This window comes from Manis pentadactyla, chromosome 5 (genome assembly GCF_030020395.1).
Source record: "Manis pentadactyla isolate mManPen7 chromosome 5, mManPen7.hap1, whole genome shotgun sequence".
In the NCBI taxonomy this organism is placed as follows: Eukaryota; Metazoa; Chordata; class Mammalia; order Pholidota; family Manidae; genus Manis; species Manis pentadactyla.
In genome coordinates this window covers 167,805,884-167,828,510 of record NC_080023.1, presented here as the reverse complement: position 1 = coordinate 167,828,510, position 22,627 = coordinate 167,805,884, and the positions used below count along the sequence as shown (strand labels likewise).

At 49.3% G+C, this 22,627-nt stretch overlaps 1 protein-coding gene across 10 annotated transcripts in view; it reads right to left on the bottom strand.

Annotated features, from left to right (window-relative positions):
- Positions 1-22,627, bottom strand: part of SLC9A8 (solute carrier family 9 member A8) — a 77,099-nt gene that overhangs the window by 368 nt on the left and 54,104 nt on the right. For 2 of the 10 annotated variants that reach the window (XM_036902003.2, XM_036902006.2), the window contains 6 exons: positions 21,662-21,778; positions 19,357-19,439; positions 16,641-16,752; positions 13,422-13,642; positions 11,217-11,363; positions 5,487-10,203 (listed from right to left, as the gene is read on the bottom strand). In XM_036902003.2, the coding sequence (XP_036757898.1) occupies positions 10,096-10,203; positions 11,217-11,363; positions 13,422-13,642; positions 16,641-16,752; positions 19,357-19,439; positions 21,662-21,778 (788 nt within the window). In that variant the 3' untranslated portion in view covers positions 5,487-10,095. Of the gene's footprint in view, positions 1-3,273; positions 3,703-5,486; positions 10,204-11,216; positions 11,364-13,421; positions 13,643-15,704; positions 16,393-16,640; positions 16,753-19,356; positions 19,440-21,661; positions 21,779-22,627 lie in introns of those variants that run through there. The other 8 variants (XR_008998009.1, XR_008998008.1, XR_008998004.1 and 5 more) reach the window with 8 other exon arrangements.

The following is a 22,627-nucleotide window of genomic DNA, read 5'->3' as shown; positions in this document are numbered from 1 at the left end:
TATCATTTCTAAAATGAAATTAAATAGTTCTTTTTAAAGAGTGGGGGAAAAAAAGGAAGCAACTGACTGTTGTGTGTTGATTTTGTATCCTACAACTTGGATCAATTTATTGGTTCTAACAAGTTTTTCTGTGAAGTCTTGAGGGTGTTCTACATATAATGCCATCTGAGAGCAGATATAATGTTACTTCTTTCTTTCCAAATTGGATGCCTTTTCTTTTTTTCTTGCCTAATTGCTCTGGCTAGGACTCGGTACTATGATGAATAGAAGTGGCCATAGTGAGCATCTTGGCCTTGTTCCTGATCTTAGAGGAAGACTCTCTCTCACCATTGAATATGATGTCAGCTATGGCACTTATGTTTTCATATGTGGCCTCTATTATGGTGAGGTAATTCCCTTCTATTCCTAGTTTGTTGTTTTTATCGTGAAAGTGTGTTGAGTTCCGTCAAATGCTTTTTTTGCATCAATTGAGATGATCATGGGATTTTTGTCCTTGATTCTATTACTGTATATATCACATGGTAGTTGACTTTCAAGGCTTGCTCAGATTGGGTTTGATTTTTTTGGTGAGAATAACTCACAGATGGAGTCTTTTGTCAGAAGGCACATGATGCTGAGTTTTCTCCTTTTGGGATACTAACAGCCGTTAAGCCTGCTACTTTGTACTTAGAATCATCATCTCATATTACAAAATGGAGATAATTCCAATTCCAGCAATCCTTTGTTTGGCAGTGGAATACTTCTATAAAAAAGTAACTTCAAGGTGGTGTGAATCTACACATATAAAACTGCATAGCACACACACACAGTGTGTAAAATGTGTAATCTGAGCAAGGTCCATGGATTCTAAATATCAATTTCCTGGTTGCTGTCTCGTTCTTCAAGATATTACCACTAGGGGGAACTTGGGGCAGGCTACATGGGATCTTTCTGTATAATTTTTTGCAACTTCCTGCAAATCTGACTTAAAAAAAAAATTAAAGAAACTTCCCTCATCTACTATTTGACTACCAGTTTAAGAAAGGTGGGATACATGCATAATTCTTTGCCTTTTTATTTACTTATAATAAGGAGTTGATGCCTTAGAATCTCCCAGCTATGACTAATTTTTAAAAAGTGTCATTATGACCTCATTGATTCCAGTATCTTTTAAGACTTTCAATCCATTGCATTATTGTTACTGATGCTCAGATTCCCACCTGTGGTCAGGAGGAACCTCTTAAAGCTGGCTGCTGAATCCTGACATGACCCTGGAATCTTTGTCCTATCATCTGGTATGATAAGGTTCATCTTGTACATTTCCTGCTCAAGTCCTGGGATCAGACATTTCTCCGAGTCCCGGGTCCTTTTACTGCAAAATGACATTTGGAGACCACAGCCCGAGAGCTAGGGGTTCTCACTGCCACTGGGTTGATCACTGTTTCTAGGTCTTTTCAGTGGGCAGAACTAGGAACAAATTCACATTTTTTAAAAAACAAAAATACATCATAAATTCATGCTTATAGTGACTCTATAGCATCTTACTATGCTGGTGGACAGTGCCTGTAATGGGGTATGTGGTGGGGACTTGATAATAGGGGGGAATGTAGGAACCGCAACGTTGCTCATGTGAAACCTTCACAAGATTGTGTATCAGTGATACCTTAATAAAAAAAAAAATTTATGCTTGTACTTTAAAATGCAGGGCCACAGGATTTTTACTTAACCTCATATGTTTTTCCCCAAACTGAGAATCCTGGTTCTCAAGGACTCCAGGGAAGGCCCTACTCATTTTGATCTTGTCATCGTGATGAGACTGAATCCTGACTGACACGAGGAGTCACAGCCTGGGATGGCCTTTGAAGAGCTTCTGTTATTTTCCACAGAGCTGGGGAGGAGCAGCATTTGCAAGTTGGAACATAGGATTAACTCCTGGCTGCCTGCTACTGCTCAGAAACAGTCAGGGATGTAGGTGAAGCCAGAGTGTGTGGCTTCCAGTGAAGTTCCTCACCTTCCCTCCCCTACCCCAGAGGAGCCCTTCACACTTTCATGACACGTGCCTGCATCCCTAAGCACTGCTGTGCACAGCCCTGTTATGCTCGATTTTTTTTTTTGTAGATAATTATTTTTTATTGAAGGGTAGTTGACACACAGTATTACATTACATTAGTTTCAGGTGTACAACATAGTGATTCAACATTTATATACATGACAATTCTAGGTACCAGCTATCACCATACCAAGCTGTTACAATATCTTGACTATATTCATTATATCCCGGTTACTTATGATTTTACCATTGGAAGTGTGTACTTTTTTTTTTTTTTTGTGAGGGCATCTCTCATATTTATTGATCAAATGGTTGTTAACAACAATAAAATTCTGTATAGGGGAGTCAATGCTCAATGCACAATCATTAATCCACCCCAAGCCTAATTTTCATCAGTCTCCAATCTTCTGAAGCATAACAAACAAGTTCTTACATGGAGAACAAATTCTTACATAATGAATAAGTTACATAGTGAACAGTACAAGGGCAGTCATCACAGAAACCTTCAGTTTTGCTCATGCATTATGAACTATAAACAGTCAGTTCAAATATGAATACTCATTTGATTTTTATACTTGATTTATATGTGGATACCACATTTCTCTCTTTATTATTATTATTTTTAATAAAATGCTGAAGTGGTAGGTAGATACAAGGTAAAGGTAGAAAACATAGTTTAGTGTTGTAAGAGAGCAAATGTAGATGATCAGGTGTGTGCCTGTAGACTGTGTGTTAATCCAAGCTAGACCAGGGCAATAAAACATCCACGGATGCAGAAGATTTCTCTCAGAACGGGGGGGGTGAGGTTCTAAGCCTCACCTCTGTTGATCCCCAATTTCTCTCCTGATGACCCCCCTGTGTTTTGCTCGATTTTATAGGTACTTTGCATGAAGTATTCATCTGCAGCCTGCTTCCCTCCTCCTGCCAACATTCTGACATTTATCCATGTTGATCCGTTCATTCTGGTCTCATTCCCTCACCCATCCATTCTCACTGCTGTGTACTATTCCCAGCACTGCTGTGCTGCAGTTTTCGCATTCTCCACTGAGAAACATTTAGCTTGTTTCCATTAATTTGGCATTACAAGTATTCTTGTAGGTGTGTCCTGATCCACAAGTGTGTGGGAATTTCTCTAGGGCAGGGGTGGGCAAGACTTTTTTGTAAATGGCCAGATAATGAATATTTCCAATTTTGGGAGCTAAGAGGAAAAAAAAATTACATACGTACTATGTAACAAAAGAGAATACACATTTCCATAGATTTTTATTTAAAGATTCAAATGCACTGAAATTTGAATTTCATATAATTTTCACCTCATAAGATCTTCTTTTGAATTTTTTTTCTCACAATTGGAAAACACTAAAAACCATTCCTAGCTCTGGGAGCAGAAGGCAGGCTGGGTCTGGTCCTCGGGCAGCGGTTTGACCATCCTTGCTCGCCGGGGCATAAACTGAGGAGAGGAATTGCTGGGCCGAGGGGTGACAGGCGTCTGCATCAGGCATTGCCACACGCCCTTCGGAGTGACCCTTCCCAGGCGGGCGCCCGACAGAGGACCGGTCCTGTTCCCCGGCGCTCCTCACAGCGCATGAATCTCTGCTGAATGCTCCGTCCCTTTGCTTTCCGTTTCATTTGTAATCACGTTTTGAAAAGTGAAGATAACATGTTGTAAGTTCCTTATTATTGAAAAAAAATGTTATGAAAGAAATAGAAAATATATACAAACAACAAGATTTTTCAAGTTACCATAACCCTTCCACACAGAGAGAACCAAAGTTAAAACCCGGCTCCCATCTTTCCAGATTTCTTTATATACACACACACCATTGTTTTAAGAAGCTAATGCTATACAGTTCGGGAATCTGCGTGTCTCCCTTCATGAGGCTGTGTCAGGATTCTTCTGTGAGGGACACTTTGGGGGTCACAGTGCCCCCAGCTACATATGTGGCCTGCCCCCGAAGCTTTCTGACGCCCAAGGAACATACTTCCTTCCTGGCTTGTTTCCCCTGGCCCCGAGCGTTGTTTCCAGTAGTTGAGAAGGTTCAAGTGTGAATGAAAAATGCCTGGTTCTCTCACGGCAGGCGGCCCTCTCACGTATTACCAGGACTCCCTTATTCCCTGTGGGGAAGCTGGGGTTCCTCTGGCCAGGATCCTCGCTGAACTTAAACCACCTGATGATGTCACTGGCCTGTTGCTGGGCTGCCGCTTCCACACCTTTAGGCAATGAGCTATTACTGCGCTGTACAGAGAGCTCGGCCCAGTGCTCTGCGCCGAGGCAGAGACGCTAGTGCTCGACCTACGGCCGGAGAACAAGCCGGGTCATAAACCCTTTCACCCCAAAGAACGTTTTGCTGTCAATTTCTTTGGTCACATTGAATCCATAGCGAACTTGCCCGGGGCTGAAACCCGTTGGCAGGACATTACCCCTCTCCCAGGACCTACTCTCCCTTATAACCAGGACTCCATCTTGCCCATGTCGGCACTCCATTTCCCAGCCTCCCTGGCAAGGCCTGGTTCCCTGAAATGAGTCTGCCTGTACTTGCCAGAGCCCCCATCACTCCAGTGCTACCTGTCATCCTGCCTGCAGTTTTATTACAGTGGAGAAATCTTTCTCTGAACCCAAAGGTGGGAAAGGGGAACTTGTGTGCCTCCCACCCAGCCTCTGCTCCCAACCAGTTCCCTGCCTGATGCCAGAGGCATTTGGGCATGTGGTTTGGGAGCCCAGGTGTAAGTAGGTTCCTGGGTATAATTAATTCTTGCCCCTCTTTCACTGGAGCGGGGGAGGAAGGGGAAGGGAGAAGGGGTGGATGGGGATGAGTCACAGGGCTGGAAGGAACCAAGAGGTCCAGTCTGTGCCTCTCTGCCAGAAGGCCACATGCCTGTTGTCACAGTGGGTTCTCTGCTTGCTTTTGCTTTATATCCTAGGTATTATTCTGTTCGCACTTGTTCCTATAAGCAGCTTTGGGAGCCTTTTGGAAATGCCAGGGGGTATAAACTGATGCTCCAGAGGTCCCACAGATAATGCTACTACCTTCTCTCAGAGTCCTGCAGCTGTGCGGGCAGAGCCCGGAGAACGGTCTCACACGTTCCTGGTTTCTTGGTGGCGGAAAGGCCCGTCGGGCTGATGAGCACTCCCTGGTGGCCCAGCGAGCCCTGGGGAAGATGGGTCCCTAGCACCTGTGAGGAAAAGCAGCTGGGGCCAGCTGGAGGCTGGGCCCGTGCTGAGCCCTTCCGCTTGGCCGCAGCTGCTCCTCACAAAGGGGCAGAGGTGTAGGAATCAGGCCCAGGCCTGCCTGATCCAAAGCCCACGCTCCTACCCACAAACCAGTGGGCTTCACTGTCAACACATCTGCTGCTGTCCCAGGGAGTTGGGTAGGTGGGGACACAGAGCCCAGTCTAGGAGTGGGTGGCCCATGTGTTTGCAAAGTCACCTGAACACAAACACAGAAACTGGCTCTGATTCAGCAGCATTCATTTTTATTCCTAAGGAAGTATCCAGTGACATTACTGTTTCCCATTCATTTCTGAATTCTTTAAAGAGTCCAGTGAGGTGATGCAGGGGCCCCAGTACGGCAGCTACAGGTCCTGCCATCTCTCACTCATCCTCTCCTCCCTAACCTGAAGCTCCTCACGAAGAGAAATCATTTCTCAGGAACCAGGGCATGACAGATGACTCATTAACATATGTGCAGGAGGACAAAAGAATACACCTTACTTTCCCAATGGTCCTTCAAACACATCAACAAGGTGTATGTAAAAAAAACATCCTTCATACTTACAAAGAAAAGTACTCAAAAGAATGTAGGCCTCTGATTAACCTTAAAAACAAATCAAATTCTGCAGGAGCTGTATTGGAGAAACCGTTAAAGTCACTGAGGGAGTGGGAGCCTTCCTGGGCCTCTGGGCCGTGCAGGGTGGTGAGAGCAGGGCTGGGGCATCAAGGATGAGGGAGTGTCAGGAACAGGACCATGTGGTCTTCCACAAGGCTGACAAGCTCTCGGGAGCATGGGTTCCCCCCAGGGCTGAAAGGTGACCTTTCTCTCTTGACCACCAATCCACACACGCCCTGTCCCATCACAGCGTGCAGCTTTCTCACCTTTAGTCAGGCAGGGCTCCTGCAGAGCGACTCGGGAGAAGCCCACCTCAAGGGTGAGAACAGCCAAGTATTTTTTCCCCTCAGGGATTATGTCCACTGGGGTGGAAAAGGGTGACAAATGGGGTGGGTCAGGGAAAATTAGAACATCTTTGTTGTTTTGTCACCTGGCCAATGACGATGAGGCCCCTGAATACCTGACTCCATTCGTATGAGAAAAGGCAGGAGCCTAAACGGGAGCTAGTGCCGCCGCTCACTCTCTTTAAGCCTTTACTCCGACTGGTGTTTTCATTTAAACGTACTGCCTGGGGCTTCGCAGCCTGGGTTTCCGGTGGAGCCACTCCTTAATGAATCTGGCTGCTGCATCAGAAATGTTTCAGACTTTATTTCCTACCCACCAACCGGCATAAGAAACACAGCCGGCATTCTGGAGGGAATGCGGGAGGGATCAGGGCACCTTTTCTCCTTTCTTTGTATTTAAAGGCCGAATCAAAGGTGGATCACAGCTGCGGAGAGATTCTTCCTCACACCAGAATCAAAGCCCAGTTCTAAGCCAGATCCACCCCAAGCCCCGCCCTGCCTTTGACGGCCAAGACTCGGCTGAGGAAAAGCCAGCGGCCACCCTGCCCTACCCTCACTCTTCCCACCGAAGCAGAAGTGGAATCCAGGCTGTGGCCACCCGAGGACTTTGCCGCATGTGTGGGCCACTGTGGGAATGTGGAACTAAGCCCTCACGAGGCCAAGTCTTTCTTTGACATGGCTTTTTTGACGTGGGTTTTGGAGAAAAGTTTGCCCACTCACCAATCTTTGCACATTCTATTGTACACAAAGGAATCTGCAGGCAAACCAGGGCCTCCCTGGGTTGACCTGGATACTCAGGGGTTGCCAACACTGTGGGCCAGGCCCTGCCTCTTGGCTTCCTATCGGCCAGGGCCTTGCCAACACTCCCACTGTGAAAAGAGGTGGCTGGCCTTGGGTTGGGGGGCTTTGGTTCTGCCCCTAGGCTGAGTGTCTGAACCCCAGACTATAGCATTAAGCCACCTTCCTTTTGCCCAGCCCAGCCCCAAACTTGATCTCTGGGGACCTAGGAAGAGCTCCTTTCCCTATAAAGCCTCACACCCTAAGCTACAGTATGGCTGTTACCAGAGATCCTGCAAAGACAGGGCTACAGGGGGAACCTTGGGGTGTAGGGCTTGCTGCACGGGTTCCCAGCTCCCCAAGACAGGCATGGCTCCTGAGTTCACTGGCTAACCAGCCGGCTCTCCCAAAGGCACTCACTGACGTCATAGCGCTCACCTCCCCCTAAAGTATTACCTATTTTACACGCTAGAGCTCTCCTGTCCCAAGGCTTAGACCTAAAGAAAATAGGTGGGAAGTTAGTTATGCTGTATTACTTTTTTAATCTTTCAGGCATTTATTGCCCAAAATAATATAATTATTAAGTACGCTAATGGTAGAAACCAGCACTTTTTGATTCTTAGGCAAAATTTGAAAAAAAGTTGGTGGATTTGAAAAAATCCACCAGAAAAATGTATCTCTATGGGCTTTTGCCTGCTCCAAAGGTGACTAGACAAGACCGCTGAGGAGCATCGGTTACTCTGGTCCCCCAGGGGACGCTCTCCCAGGCTGCTACACCCGCACTCAGCCAGCAGGGGGCAGGAGAGGCTCAGGGGAGATCCGGGCTGGTGCGGGTACCCGCCGGGAAAGGTGCCCCTAAGCCCTCACATGCTTCTCCACTACAGCATCGTTTCCAGGTCTCAGATAAAAGTGGGGGGCCAGGCAGGACCTGGTGACAAGGGGCAGTCTGAATTGAGAAGATCCTGTTTTCATTGCTTAGTATGAACTCACAGCCAAAAAAAAAAAAAATCTGGCCAATTACTGAGTTTGCAATACAATTTACACCTCTGAGATCAGACCCCGAATCTCAGGGTAGAAAGTAGGTTACTTGTGAGCTGGAGAATGAGAGAACAATCTGGTCTCACATTCGCAGCCACTCCCCCGGGTGTGGAAAAAAGGCACCCCCCCTTGACTTTCTTGCTTTCCCACTGAAAGAAAACAGGAAATAATGGAGACCAGAATTATGGATGGTAGTACTCCTCCAGTGGGGGTATTAGGTGGAGTAAAATAATCCTGTTTGGCTCATATTATGGGGCTAAGGTGGGAGATTACAAAAAGAAAAATGATCATCTTTTAGCTCTATTAAGTATAGATTTACTTTCATGCATAAAAAAGGATGCATGTGATTCCTGCCTGACCGGCCTTACACTTAACACTGTGGGGAAAGAAAAAGGTTCGGGTAGGGGCCTGGCCTCAGGGGCTGGGCACAGAGTCCTGGAGATTCCGGGGTCAGCCCCTCCTGTCACCCAGCCATGCTGTCTGAGGCAGAAGAGATGGAAACATACTGACCGCGTACCCAGGGTCCATGTTGGTCCACTGTATCCCCACAGAGAATCAAGGACATGCACATGATGAATTAAACTACCCAGAGGTTGCCGAGTCCCAAGGCTCTGGCTGGGACCCAGAGCCACATATGGGAACTGCCAACAGCCTGTAAATGGGAAAAGGCAAGCAGGTACGAGGCTCACTAGAGGGCAGGTGAGGAGCAGGTGCAGAAGTCAGTAACTCCACTTCATCTGGACGTGATTGGCGGCTCCTTGCCCTGAGGTGGCCGTGGGGCCAGGACCATGGCGGTGGCAGGGCGTGTGTGTGTGAGAGAAAACCACTGTGCACTCTGTCAGCGAGTCCTGGAGGCTGGCGGCCTGGGGATCACAGGAGAGGCTCCGGGTGCAGCTGGCTCCAGGGTGCTGGAGTCCAGGGGAGGGGGGCACGGAGGGGCACACAGCACTGCTGCTCAGGTCCCTGCTCCAGGGCTCTGGTGAGTTGGGACCCTGGCTTGGGGCAAATGGGACCCAAGACAGTAGAGAACTGGGAGAGGGAAAGAGGAAATGATGGCACGCAGTGAGGGTGACAGCAGCTGGATTGTAGACAGACCCCAGAGTCCAGGAAAAGGGGCCTCTGGACAACAAGGACCCCTGGGTAGGGAACTGAGGTCAGGGAGGAGACTGGGAGGCTCTCACGACTTTGTGCAAGTTCATGAATTAAAACTGAATTCAAAAGCAGCAGGTGCTACATCTCATAAACCCTGTTACGTCTAGCTTTTCCCTCCAGAGGACGCTCTGACTCCACAGACTAGGCTCACTCACCCCACCGGAAAACCCGAGGTCGCAGCTTCTCACTGGGCTCGAGAGAGGATCCTGCGCCCTCCTGTTCAGTACCAGTGTAAACATTCACAGTATTCCCAGAGAAACACTGTAGCTGCCTGCCACCCACGGAGACAGCCTGTGAGGTGCCAAGTGGAGGTAAAGAAGAGGGTCACTCTTTTAGGGAGTGAAAGCAACATAACAAAGGGAGTGTGAGGTTTCCAAGATTTCTGAGCCTGCCAGGGGTCAGAATCGCTGCCGCTGAGGCCGGAAGCTACTTGCCCTGCTCGTGCAGACAGCTGTTCCAGCAAGGGCGGCCCCTCCGCAGGCCCTCTCGGGGCAAGGCAGTGCCAGCAATGGCGGGAGCGGCACCAGGGCTCCCTGCACACCCGGTCAAGGCAGGCTCCACTGCAGGCTTCCTCCCCTCAGGTACCTGGCTGGACAGTGACTGTTCAACCGGATGCAGAGGCAGAAGGAAAATTTACCTGGACAGGTAGTCCTTCCAATCTGCGGGCTGAGAAGCAACACTGAGAGCTTCTGAGGAGCTTGGTGAGGAGATGACATGTTTCAGAGGCAGCCAGGTGGCTCCAAAGGCCTAGGAGGTTTTGGGCTGAGAAGACTGTGGCCTTTGCTTCACCCTTTCATCTCCCCTGAAGAGGGTGCCATGAGCATGTGTCTCCAGGGGCCCGTGCTGGGTGTCCATCCCGGGGGCCCTGGGGAGGCCAGCCGGCAGCGCTGCAGGCCGGCCTGCCCAGAAGCCATGGTGCCCTGTTCAGTCACAGCAGCTCCTGCTCATCGTCCTCGGAGCCCGAAGGGCCCTGGCGCACCTCCTCGTACCACTTGTTGGTGAGGGTTTTCATCTGGATGCGCCCGTGGTGGAGGTCCTGGGGAAGCAGACAGAATCAAGCCCTTGTCAGGGGATCGGGGGCACGGTCGGGGCCGGGGCTGAGGAAGGGATGGGGAGCTGCTGTGTACCTCGTGTGGGGGCCACAGCAGGCACAGTGCTCGGCCACAGGCAATTTCAGTGTTAAGAGTTTAGCTCAAGCTGGGATTTTTCTTTGTGGGGGTGGAGATAACAGGAGGTGTCACTCAGAAATAGGAGTAGGAGGCTGGACGGCGTGATGTTAAAATATACGGCCTCTGGAATCGGACACACTCAGGCCTGCTCCCAGCTCTACCACATATAGGGCATGTGACCTCGGGGGGTCACTTCGCCTCTCTGAGCCACAGTCTCCTCAGCTGTCAAGTGAGGTAACAGCTGCATCTACTGCGTGGGTTGTTGGGAATGAAATGAAGCAAAAAGGTTTGACACAGGGCCTGGCTCACACTAAGAGCTCACACACCGAGAGCCATCATGACTGCTGCAGGAGGGAGGTGGGGCTCGGAAACAAAAGCAGGGCAACAGCCAGGAAGAGCCCCACCCGCACCCTGGAGGCCTGCATGGAGCAGGATGCCGGTTTCAGCAAAGCAGGCCCACGCTGGTCCCCGTGAGACTGTGTCACTGTCACCCACTAACTGTCCAGAGGGACGGAACAAGAGCCCTGAACCTTGGGCCACTGCTGGATGTCCTGTCGTATCAAACTCCTCAGCCTGGATTCAGCAGCTGATCAACGTCCCGAGTCTATTATCCAGGAAAACCAAACTGTGTTCACAAGTCTATTATTAAACTGGCACTAAATATGGCAGCAAAGGAAAAACAGCAAATGCTGAATCCCACAGCACATGCAGCCTGCGAGCCTGGGGAAGAGGGAAAACTGAGCAGAAGGAGGGGGCCTGGCTGCACCCCACTGCCCAACATGGCACATGGGCCTTCACTGCCCACCCCGCCCGTGGCCCCTGCCGGTCCTGAGGGGAAGGCAAGGGGCCCCTGGCTGTGTGGCTCTGACTGGAGTCCCACCTCCTGCGTCAGCCGCCGCGTGAAGAAGGGGTTCAGATACTTGGCATCCAGCCACACAAAGCCTTTGAGGTCCTGGCGCCGGATGTAGTGGGCTTCGTACTCCTCCTCGGTGAGCTCCGACAAGTGCTCCGACTCGACGGTGTTGCCCTGCATGGGGAGGGGAGGCAGGCAGAGGGTCATCAGCAGGCACCTTCCTGAAAACAGGACCACCCGGTGTCCCCTTCCCTCCCTGCACTTCCACATCAGTGCAGGGTGTTGGCGGGCAGCAAAGGGCCTCCGGGGAGCCCGTAGGGAGGCAGGAGGGTTTGCAAAAACATGATGGCTGCCCAGGAGTAAATCAAATCGAGCATAAATTAGAAGTTGGCTAGAACTTGGGTCTGCAAAACTCTCTGGGTGATGTGCCCAGGACGGGGAACGGCTGCTGCACGCTATCTCGCTCTGTGTGAATCATCAAGGGAGGCTCCTTTCTGCCTGCAGCTGCACTAGCTCTGGTTCCATTCTGGGCAGGTGTCAACGCAGAGGGGGAGGGGACAATCCCGGTGGGCATGGAGAGGCAATGAAGAGAACACTACAGGTGGCAGGGCAGGTCTGGAGGGGAGGCAGGTCTCAGGATCACGGATCTAGTCAGCCCAGCTCCCAGCTCTGGGCCCAGGCCCAGAACAGCCCCACCCTCCCTGGAGGGACCACCAAAGGCCAACATGATTCGAACAGTCTTTGCTGCTCTGCCAGAGTTGCTGCTCTCAAGCCCCGGTCAACTGGGCCTCCCCTGGGAGTCTGCAGTGGTGCAGGTGCAAGGGGTGGAAGAAAGTGAGGACGGGGGGATGAATCCACAAGAGGCTGGGCCCGCTCAGCCCTCCAGCACAGCTCTGACTAAGGAGATCTGGGGTGGGGCCCGGGAATTGGCATTTCTAACAAGCCCCCAGTGACGCTGCTCTGGGTTCCCCACCTTGAGGCCCACCGAGGAGAGAGTGGTGACTAAGAGTGCAGGCTGTGGAGTCTGTGTGACCTGGCTTCTCTGTGCCTCGACGCCCTCCTCTGCAATAGGGATACCGATAGCATCTGCTTCCTGCAGGTTACTGGGGCGACTGAGACAGTCCAGAGGGCGTAAGAGTGCGAGCGCCACAAACACCACGCCCTGGCGGCAGCTCTTCTTCCTCTGGGCAAACATCCTAGTTCTTCCGGAGGGGCGCTTAGCCAGGTGTGGGGGTAGGAGCAGTGGTGACGACAGCACCTGACAGCTTGTCAGAAGTGAAAGTCCTTCTGGCCCTACCCCAGACCCACAGGGCCTTGGAGCCCAGAACCCATTCTGATATGGCTAAAATGTTTGAGGACATACACTGACTAGAGCTTTTGTTAAAAACAGACAGGAAAGTTGGTGGACGGGGCAGGGTGGAGTAGACCAGAGTGAGAAAGTCCTGCAAAGCCCAGCCCAGCCCAGTCCAAGGCCACGTGAAGGTCTCCCGGCAGGGCTGAGAGGCCCACATGGAGACTGGGGGCCAAGATTTGCCCAGACCTGGACTCTCTAGTGTGAGAAGTGGGCCATGTTCCCTTTTTCCATCCCTTGGTTGAGGATTTCTGTGCTTTCTACTACTGATTAAAGTTACTGATGGCCTCGAATAAGAGAACCAGAGAAAGATGCATTTCCAAAAATGTGCATGTGCAGGGGTACAGGAAGGTGGGTGGAGAGGTCAGGGTGGCCTCTGCTCCTGTCAGACGGCCTGGCTCAGCCCATGGAGTGGAGGGTGAACCTGGGGCAAGGACAGCATGACCATGGCTGACAGGGGCAGCCATCAGGGCAGGAGGGGGGCGTGGAGGCCTCAGGCTCACTGCAGTTGGGCCCCGGGCCCCTCCAGCCCCAAACCATGCCCCCATTTGTCCTCGGTGGGAGGCACCTCTCCATGTCCTCAGGCCCCCACATCCACGTTGAGGAAATGATGTGATCTGGAAACCTTCCCGTCCTGGGCCCTGGGGGGTGGTATGCTTACTGGCAGGGGAGGAGCGCTGCTGGGAGAGTCTGGTACGCGCCTCCATTGGCATCACTGGGCCATGAGGCGGGCAGACAACTCACCTCAGAGCCACACTTCAGAGCATGAGGGCAACCTCCTGTGCGTGGGTACTGGCATCCTCCACTCGGTCTCCCTTCCCATTTCCTGGCAGGAAGTGGGGGCCCACCCTCTGCCCAGTCCTGGCCCATCGGGCACTAACCATCTTCTCTGTCTTGCTGAGGTTGATGTCCTTCTTGTTCCTGCGGCGTGCCTTGGCGTCCTCAATGTCCATGAGGCGGATGAGGGGCATGGCGCTGCCGCCCAGCAACAGGATGGTGAAGAGCACGATGATGATCGTGGTGGTGCCGATGAGCTGCCGCTTCTCCATGGGCTCCAGGTCCAGGTGCAGGCTCAGGGCATAGGGGATAGCCCCCCGCAGGCCTGGGGGGACGGTGGGCAGTATAAGAGGAGGGGAGAGGGAAGAGGCGGTGGTATCACTGACCTGGTTCTCTGGGGATCGGGGCACCACCCAGGATCACGGCCAGTGGAACAGTCTGAGACCTCCCTGGAGAGTGCAGACTCATCCAGGAGGCTCTGGGGTGCAAGAAATGCAGGCTGCAGAGAAGTGGGGCCCAGGCAGAAGCTCACACCTGTTCCCACTTCACAGGGTGGTTGAGCAGATTATATGAGGTGATCTGTTCAGGCTATGAAGCAGCCAGTGCTTGTGTGTGAGGATTTATCGATGCTCACATTTTCAGAAATATGACAGCTGGTGTGGACCCAGCCTTCCGTGTGTGCGCCAGGCCCTATGCTAGGTGCTCTGTGGGCATAATCTCATTTACTCTTCACAGGAAACCCAGTACAGCGGGTCCTATTATTCTCCACAATATACAGATGAGGAAGCAAGAATGAGAGAAAGAGGTGTCCTCTCTGGGCCACACAGCTTTATAGGCAACAGCACAGAATGCAGTCCAACGCCCCCTGCGCCTGAAGATGTTGCCCTGCATAGCTACTGGCATCCCTAAAGGCTCGGAGCTGCCCTGCTGGCAGCCTAGGGCTGCTGGGAACAGCACCATGGCTTCTTCCTTAGTTCCTGGGTTGGTCCCCCGTGATGCTGCTGGCTGGGCTGGGGGGCTGGGCTGAGCTGGGAAACTACACTTTTTAAGGAACTTCCTGGCTTGCCTGGTGCCATACAGAGGGGAAGAGGCAGTCCTGCCCTGCCTCAGGAGCTACCAGAGAGGGTAGGGAGGAGAGACCCTTGTGAGATGGTGAGGGCTGAAGGAGAAGGGAGAAGGGCGGAGCACACAGTGACGGGGTCTGCCCAGACCCGGAGGCTGGAGCATCACAGCACGACGGGCTCTGAGCACTGTGGCACTCCCGACCTGAGATGAGGGCACAGCGGGGAGGAGAGAAGGGGATGGACTTAATAGATACGTGGGCAGTGGAAACACCACGTCCCAGGGGTGAATGGGAGGTGTGGCCAGGAAGATCAGAGAGGACACCCAGGTCTCCAGTGGGTGGGGGCTCCTAGGAGGATGTGCCGCACAATGGTCCAGGCATGAGGTCGGGCGTCTGGCTCCTGGGACCCCTGTGCCCCCTGCTTCCTCCTGAGCTTCCCACGCTCTGGTGAGTCACTCATTCCAACTTCTCCACCTGTCACAAGGGACTAGAAACAGGGCTTGCCAGGATGAAATGCCTCAGCACTGATCAGCACGTGCACAGAGCAGACACTAAGTTGGCCACACCTTGGCTGAAACGCACAATTTTGTTTTCTGTGGAACAGATACCGACAAAGAAGCAGGTTGGGAAGGAAGATAAAATTCAGTCCTAGACAGTGAGATGGTAATGTCTCCAGGACACCCAAGGAGGACTTGACACACGAGCCTGGACCTCAGAGGCAGCAGCTCTGGGAGTGTGGGAACTCGCTGGAAGGCGAGGCCACAAGACAGGCGAGCGTGTGAGAACACAAGAACAGAAGTGGGTCTGGGGATGAGTTCTGAGGGAGCCAATACCTGAGGTGTCAGGAGAGGAGGAGGGGGAGTCAGATGGGACCCCAAAAGCGAGAGGAGGGAAACGGGAGCATGGCCTGGAGGCCAAGGGCGAGCGGGGAAGAGGATCTCCAGTCAGGAGGCAGGTGGGCGGGACGAGGACTGACCAGTGCCCACCAGTTCTGGCTGCAGGAGGCTGCTGGTGACCTGCGCAAGGCCCCGTCCAGCCCCGCGGACAGGCGAGGCAGTAGAGAAAATGGGTGAGGACGGCCTGCTCGAAGAGGTCCGGCCGTGACGGGAGGCGACGGGGAGCCAGCTGAGGGGGTGTGGGGCAGAGATTCTGGCTGAGGTTGTGGGTGTTTCTGCTGGGCGAGAGGAGACTCTTCAACTGCTTAAGCGATGACGGGAGAAGCCAACTGAGACGGAGACCGAGGACGCAGGCAAGAGAGGGTGGGGAGAAATGGAGACAGGACTTGGGGCGGCCCACGTAACCCCTCGAGGTCTCTTCTCATGCCTCCTTGACCAAACGGCTCACGTAACTATAAGATACCTGGTATATTTCTTAGATTATTAAGACCTTGGATCAACTACTTCACAAATTTTCATTTTCTCATTTGGCAAAGCAGGCTGAGAAAAAAATTTATCTCACTATACATACAGACATATATATATATATATATATATAAAATGTATATATTTTAAACTAGGTCTTTTGAAAGAGAAGAGAAATCTGTGAGAAATTTACATATATGCTGTTGGATACAAAACAGCTAATAAAAGCATGTTGCTATACCCCGGCCCACATGGTAAGTATGAAGAACTGGATTTATTGCCCCAAAATAAATTTAAAGGTGCCTAAGAATCCAATTCTTTAGTATGCAAAGATGAAATACTTTCCATCCTTTAAAAAACAGAGGAATATGACTGAAACAGCAATTCAAAAGTTCAAATAAACTATCAGGACTTAGTGACTGAGAGAAAAAATATCCAAATCTAGCGGTTGGTACAAAAAAGTGCAACCTTTTTTATTTGAGCCCCTTATTAAGTGACATGGGTGACAGCTGAGTACACCAGGCACAGCTTGGCCCGGGCTGCCCTGGCTGCCAAGGACAGAGTGGCTGAAGGAGAGGAAACCCTGGCTCTGCCTCCCGCGGCTACACGACCCCAAGCGAGTCCTCTGCCCTTGGGCCCGAGCTTCCTCATCTGTAGAGGAGACACAGCGCCCACTTCTTTCAGGGCTGTGCTTGTGAGTGGGACTCTCCATTACGGGCCTCGCCCAGGGCCTGGATTAGAGCACATGCCCATTAAATGGGAGCTTGTGTTCTTTCTGGCTTAGGAGGCACATCCTCCTGTTTAAAGGGCTCTAGCAGACAGCCACATGCTCTCTCTGTACAGTGTGTGTTTTTATAACAGCTATTTCCCCTTCACTGTTCATTCAAGATTAGACTTACCACTAAACCACATGATGAACATCATCTTCGGGGTGATTTTATGATCACGGAAGAAATTCAGGAGGTAGGAAAGCGGGAAAATGTTCACAGCTCTGCCAAACAGTACAAGCACCTGTTAATAGCAACAAATCAGGTCTTAGGCAGGAGCCTCTGGTTCTAAGCTGAAGCTTGGTGCGGTGAATGCAGCCCCCGGAACACACCCATTACAAATGTGGCATTTCCCGCAGTCACAGACGACGTGAGTAACACCATGCTAGTCAGAGGCCCGGCCGGGGCGTGTTGCCACAGATGCCAGTTTCTGTGTGTCTGGGAAAGGATACAGCTTCGTACGCTGCTTTCAGTCGAAGAGGACTAACAAGGTATCTAGGACAACCTTAGTCATGACGGCAGAACAAAACCGAATGCCAAGAGGCTGAAATATCGAGAGATTAATTTAAGGGCAATCTACCTCCTCCATAGGTGCTCCACTGCGGGACAGGCCTGTGCTAATCCTTCCCACAGGGCTAGTTCTGGAGGGACGGGCAGGGTGTTCCTGCCTCTCCAGTGGGCGCCCCACTCCTCGGGGAAGGAGGGAGGCCGAGAAGGGCTGCCCCTGCTCCTAAGTGCTGCTCTCCAGGCAAAACGAACGTGCAGGCGGGCTCTCAACGGAGGGCACCTGCGCCCTGTCTGGTCCGTTGCTTGTCAGGGCTTTTGGTTCTTAACTATTGCCAAAGGCAGGTTGGTCTTAACCAAATACAGCTTTAGTGTAAAGTTTAAATCTTACCTAAGTGGATACTTAGAACTTATTTACTTTCTTTTTTTCCCCTGTTTGTTCTCATGATCACTACCTAGAAAAGACTAATATACACGTGTACATTCTGCAGACTCCAAATTTCTTCTTGAAGCACAAGTTGACTGTGCTTTGGATCATGACCTTGGATGGTCAAGTTAGCGATAATGGCTCCACATCATCTAACATTTATATGCCAGACAATGTGCTAAGCATTCTATATGCATCACCTTGTTAAATTTAGATCCCTATAGTGGTTGTATGAATGGGGATTAATGTCTGCATTTTAGAGACAAGGAAATGGAGACACAGATTAAGTAACTAGTTCAAGCTGACCTAGGTAGGAAGTGGTAGAGCCAAGTCCCGAGCCTGGGTCAGTCCCCAACGTCCATGCCCTTGACCACAGATATGGCATTCTATCTGAATAGCACAGGCCACCTCCAGGAGAGGCAGGGCCAGCCTATGTACCCAGGGGAAAACTGAGTCACTCAAGGGCACCTTCTCATTTTCTTTTTCCTCCCAACCCATGGCTAAGATAGTCCCTTCCCTGTCTTACCCACCGAAATCCAACCTTACACTCCTACACTGTGTTTTAGGTTTAGCCAAATGTGGCCTTTTTTATCCAGCAATCATACTAAAGTCTATTATACTTTCTGTAGAAGACTTGCTGCTCCTCTCTTGTCCTGAAACCTGAGTTTGGGCACAGATAACAGTGACAACAGCGATAAGCTCTTGCTGACTGAGGGTGGAAGCACCCAGATTGCAAGGAGAAACATCTTTTTCTCCTTAGGGTGCTTTATCTTCTCTGTGTTTCAGTTTCCCATATATCAAACAGGGAGGCTCCCTGGTGAGCACATGGTAGGTGATGGTGCTAAAAAAAGAAGACTGCCTCTTAGTGGCTGGGTTTTGCTTAGTGGAGTTTGTAATACAAGTTAACTGAAGATGAGTTATAATGCAACAACAGGTGTGCTTTAGTGCCTTAAGTTCACATAAAACCTAAAAAGACAACAAAGAGATCAAGTTAGGGATTAAACCACGAATCAGCAAGAGGGCCCACAGGAGATGAGCTCACACTGAGGGAAGAGACACACGGAAGAACCCAGACAAGGGATGTGGGAACACCAGGCTAACTGCCCAAACATTAGAGCCATTTATGTCACTTTGATGAGATGCCTGAGAAAGCTGGACCTTCCTTTTAAATGCTAAATGTTTATTTTCCCTCTACTCCACTCCCAAAAAAGGATTTGATTCTATTGCAAATGTTTAAACTTCTATATTTTCCTTTTTTAAAAGCATATTTTAATTGGTATCCTACTGCCACCCCCAGTCCAATTTTAAGTTTTCCCAAACCTTCTTGAGGGAAAGAATCAGATGGGATGATTCCCCCAGATGACTCTCTCCAGGGGAGGTAAGGACCTGGCAATCTTTACTTTAAACAAATGGATAGGTGATACTTAGAAATGGACACAATTGAAGAAAACCACAGTAAGAAGAAATTATACACATTATAAATTATCCAGGAAAAAGAAAAAAAAAATTACACACAGTTCTGTGAACATTTGGCTGTATTTTCTTTATATCTTTTCCTTTTCTCTATACATAATGTTTTTACATGGTTATGATTGATTACATATTCAATTCTGAAATCTGCTTTTACCAACTAACATAAAAAATATAAACATGTACTTTTTAAAGAGAAGTGTAACATTCAAGGCCAGGTAAAATTTAAAAAGAAGCAAAAATCCTTTTCCAGGGATATTCATTCACTTCATCCCATCCCTTTCCCCTTGATTGTATGTTTGTGATTTTTTTGACAAAAACTTTAAACAGAGGGGTATCTATGTAGCTGTTGACTCTGAACAGTTAACAGTTACATAAATGAATCCAGAACATGTGGCTACTGATTTACAAATAAGTAATTAAATAAAAAACAAGGAAAATACTTACTATGCACCAGATGACAAAGGAAAGTTCAAACTTGTGAGGGAAACTAAAAATGGACAGGCCAAGAAATGCAAACACACATGTTTCTGAAACAAACCAAAGAATGGATTATTCAGCCCCTACTATTTTTTTCTCATATGATATTGAATTTTTAAACAAACATCCAGAAGTAAGTCAGAATCCAATATAATACCTTGCTTGTTTTCTGGAAAATCTTGCTACCAATACCTTGGTGAAATTTGAACTTTGATTCTCTCTCATTCTTTTCTATCACATAAACAACATTCAGAATCTCCTAAATTGATGAGTGAACTGTCAAATACTCATGCAAATAAATACTCTCTCACACAGGACAGATGATATATGAAGCTGCCCCTTCGCTGAACACTGTGATTAGAGAGGATCCCAACTGCGGCAAAGTGGCAAGAATCCCGAGCAAATGACTGCAGCAAATTCCGGCCATGTGACCACGGTGAAAGAGCCCTTTGTTGACTTCCTTGCCGGAGTGGACAAAGCCAATTCACTGACTTGACCAATGTGATACCCCCACAAAGTTTAGAAGACAGGGCTTCCTCCCTGCAGGATTTACAGGAAGAGAGACATTTCTAACTCTTGGCCCCACTCCACAAGTCAAAAGAGAGTCTGACATTTACTCTTGCTCTGTACAGGCAGTCACTGTGTATCCTAAGAAAAAGAACCTTACAAATTTCTAAATGTTCAGCTCCCTGCTTCAAATGTTTGACGTCCCCCAGGACAGCCTTATAACCAGAGAGACAAAGACTGTATTTTAAGAGTTGAACATCATAAAACAGCAAGGCTGTTCTAAAAACCTTTCAGCAATGTGTTTTCTCCAAACAAATATACATACAACCTTTTAAAACAAGTTCACAAGCTATATACTTATCCTTTCTTCCTTGAATTTTTTAAAATCTATTTTTGTGATCTTTCCGACTCAGTTGATTAAGAACATATTTGGATCTATGTTATGTTTTTCTCCGGCAGCATAAATTCTATTACATGGATATGTCATGCCTAATTTAACAAAGCCTGTTGATGGACATTTAGACTTTCTCATACTACAAGCTACAACAAACATCCCTGTACACTGGCTAAATTCCTGACAGTAGCATCGCTGGGTCAAAAAGCACATGCCTGTGAAATTCAGATGGCTCTACGATGACTCTGCACAGAGATGGCACTGATGCCCATGCCCGCCAGAGGGCATAATTTTTATATACCCATGTCAGTAGTGGGTATCAGCAAACTTAAGATGTGCCAATCTGATGGGTACAAAAGACAATCTGATGGATGTTTTGCTTTATATTCCTTTAATTGTGAGACTCAGGGTCAGAGTCTTTAGTTATGGCTTTGTGAGAGGGCTGCTGTGGAAAAACTACCCACTGGACCAGGAAGACACAGACCTGGCTTTCAGACTCGTGTCTTAGCTAAGAGACTGTGGGCAAGTCATCTGACCTCATGGCCCCTGAGCCTTCTTGTCTGTGGAATGAAGCCCCCACACGGCCTGCCCTGCCTCCTGGCACATGACTGAGGGAACTGGTGCTTCAGAATGAGAGCGCTCCACCAACACCAGGGCAGATGGGGATAGGGCACAGCCACTGGGGGTGGGGCGCAGCATAAAGGGACAGTGTTGAGAGCAGTTCCTTCACTCCCAGTTATAAACTGGGGGGGAGGTGTGTGGGTACATCAGTGTGGGGGAAGAGTTCAGGTGGAAACTGCCTAAAACAGTTATCCTTGTGTACCCCAGCCCAATAATGACACCTCTAATGCAAAACCTCCCCAAGTTCTGTCCTTCAAGATGCTCCTGTGAACAAAGGGTCCTGTGGACAACTTTGGGAAATGCTGTAACTATCCCTCTTAGAAATTCACAACACACATTAGCTGAGTCTTGCGGATCAGAAACTTTATCTCAGGATTTTCCAAACTCTTTTTTGACTATGGAGCTTTTTTTTCACATAACCCTCATCGAGATCAGTTCCAAGGAATGTATTTTTGGAAACGTCATTTTAATGCATTAAACATGCATGAATCGCTAATGTTCATCATAATTGATAGTTCTCATTATTTTTGGTCTTAAAATTGCAGCCATCAAATGTTCCACTTACTAGGTCTTAGGTTTACTTTACAGAATTTGAAAGCCAGAGAGACAAGATAAGGAAGTGCAATAGGCTCGGAGGAATTCTCCGGCCTCTTCCGCCAGGGAAGATCTCAGCTGACTCCTAAAAGCGGGTAAGGCAGGACAATCAGCTCTGGGTAGGCCTGGGAGGGACCACACAGAGGCGGAACTCACCGCACAGGAAGGCCACGGTCCGGAGGGTTTGCTGCATGAGGATCTGGGTGACCGGTGACAGGTTATGGTGCGTGTAGTGAGACATCACGATGCCTGAGAACAGGATGGCCATGATGCCTAGAGGCGGACAAAGGGGCAGAGTGCAGACATGAGCAGAGCAGACAAGCACCTGCCATGTGATATACAAATATCTCGTGCTTTCTACAAGTCTCTTGAGCCTATTATATTGGGTATCTTAAGAAAAAGGAGAAAGTAATACTCGAGGCTTCCCGGCGGCTGCACAAAAATGCTACAAGCACCTTCCCTCCAGCAGCATCATTACCAGCTGGGTGACACTGGCCAAGTTCCTCTCCCCCTCTGAGCCCCCGTTTTCTCATCTGTACAGTGGAACTACTACTACTCACTCATGGAACTGTTAGGAGGGTAATGAGGATAAGCCATTTAAAGTGCCCATCACAGGACCCTGCTGACAGGTGTGAGCTGTCACTGTCATCCATGGAAATAAAGGGGGTAGGTGAACCATTCTTGGGCAGAAAGGGAACATGAGAATCTGGGTATGAAGATGGGTGGATTTTGATTTACATTTTTATACTTTTCCTTAGTTTTAAATTTTCCCATTATCACCATGAATTACTTGTATAATATACAAAGAAACGTGCTACTATGCTGATGGACAGTGACTGTAATGGAGTATGTGGAGGGGATTTGATAATAGGGGGACTTTAGTAAACATAATGTTGTTCAAGTAACTGTACATTAACGATACCAAAATTAAATTAAATTAAAAAAGAAAGAAAGATGTGTTATTAGAAAAGGGAGTGTGTCTTTTCCTTACAGCACTCCAGGAGAGGGTCTACAACTTCCGTTCTTACTCAAGATTTGGGCCTCAGCATTTGTCCAGGGCCCTTCATCCCTCCCGAGGCACCTTACACTGCTTTCCTCTTGGTCTCTCCCGGTCTTGGCAGC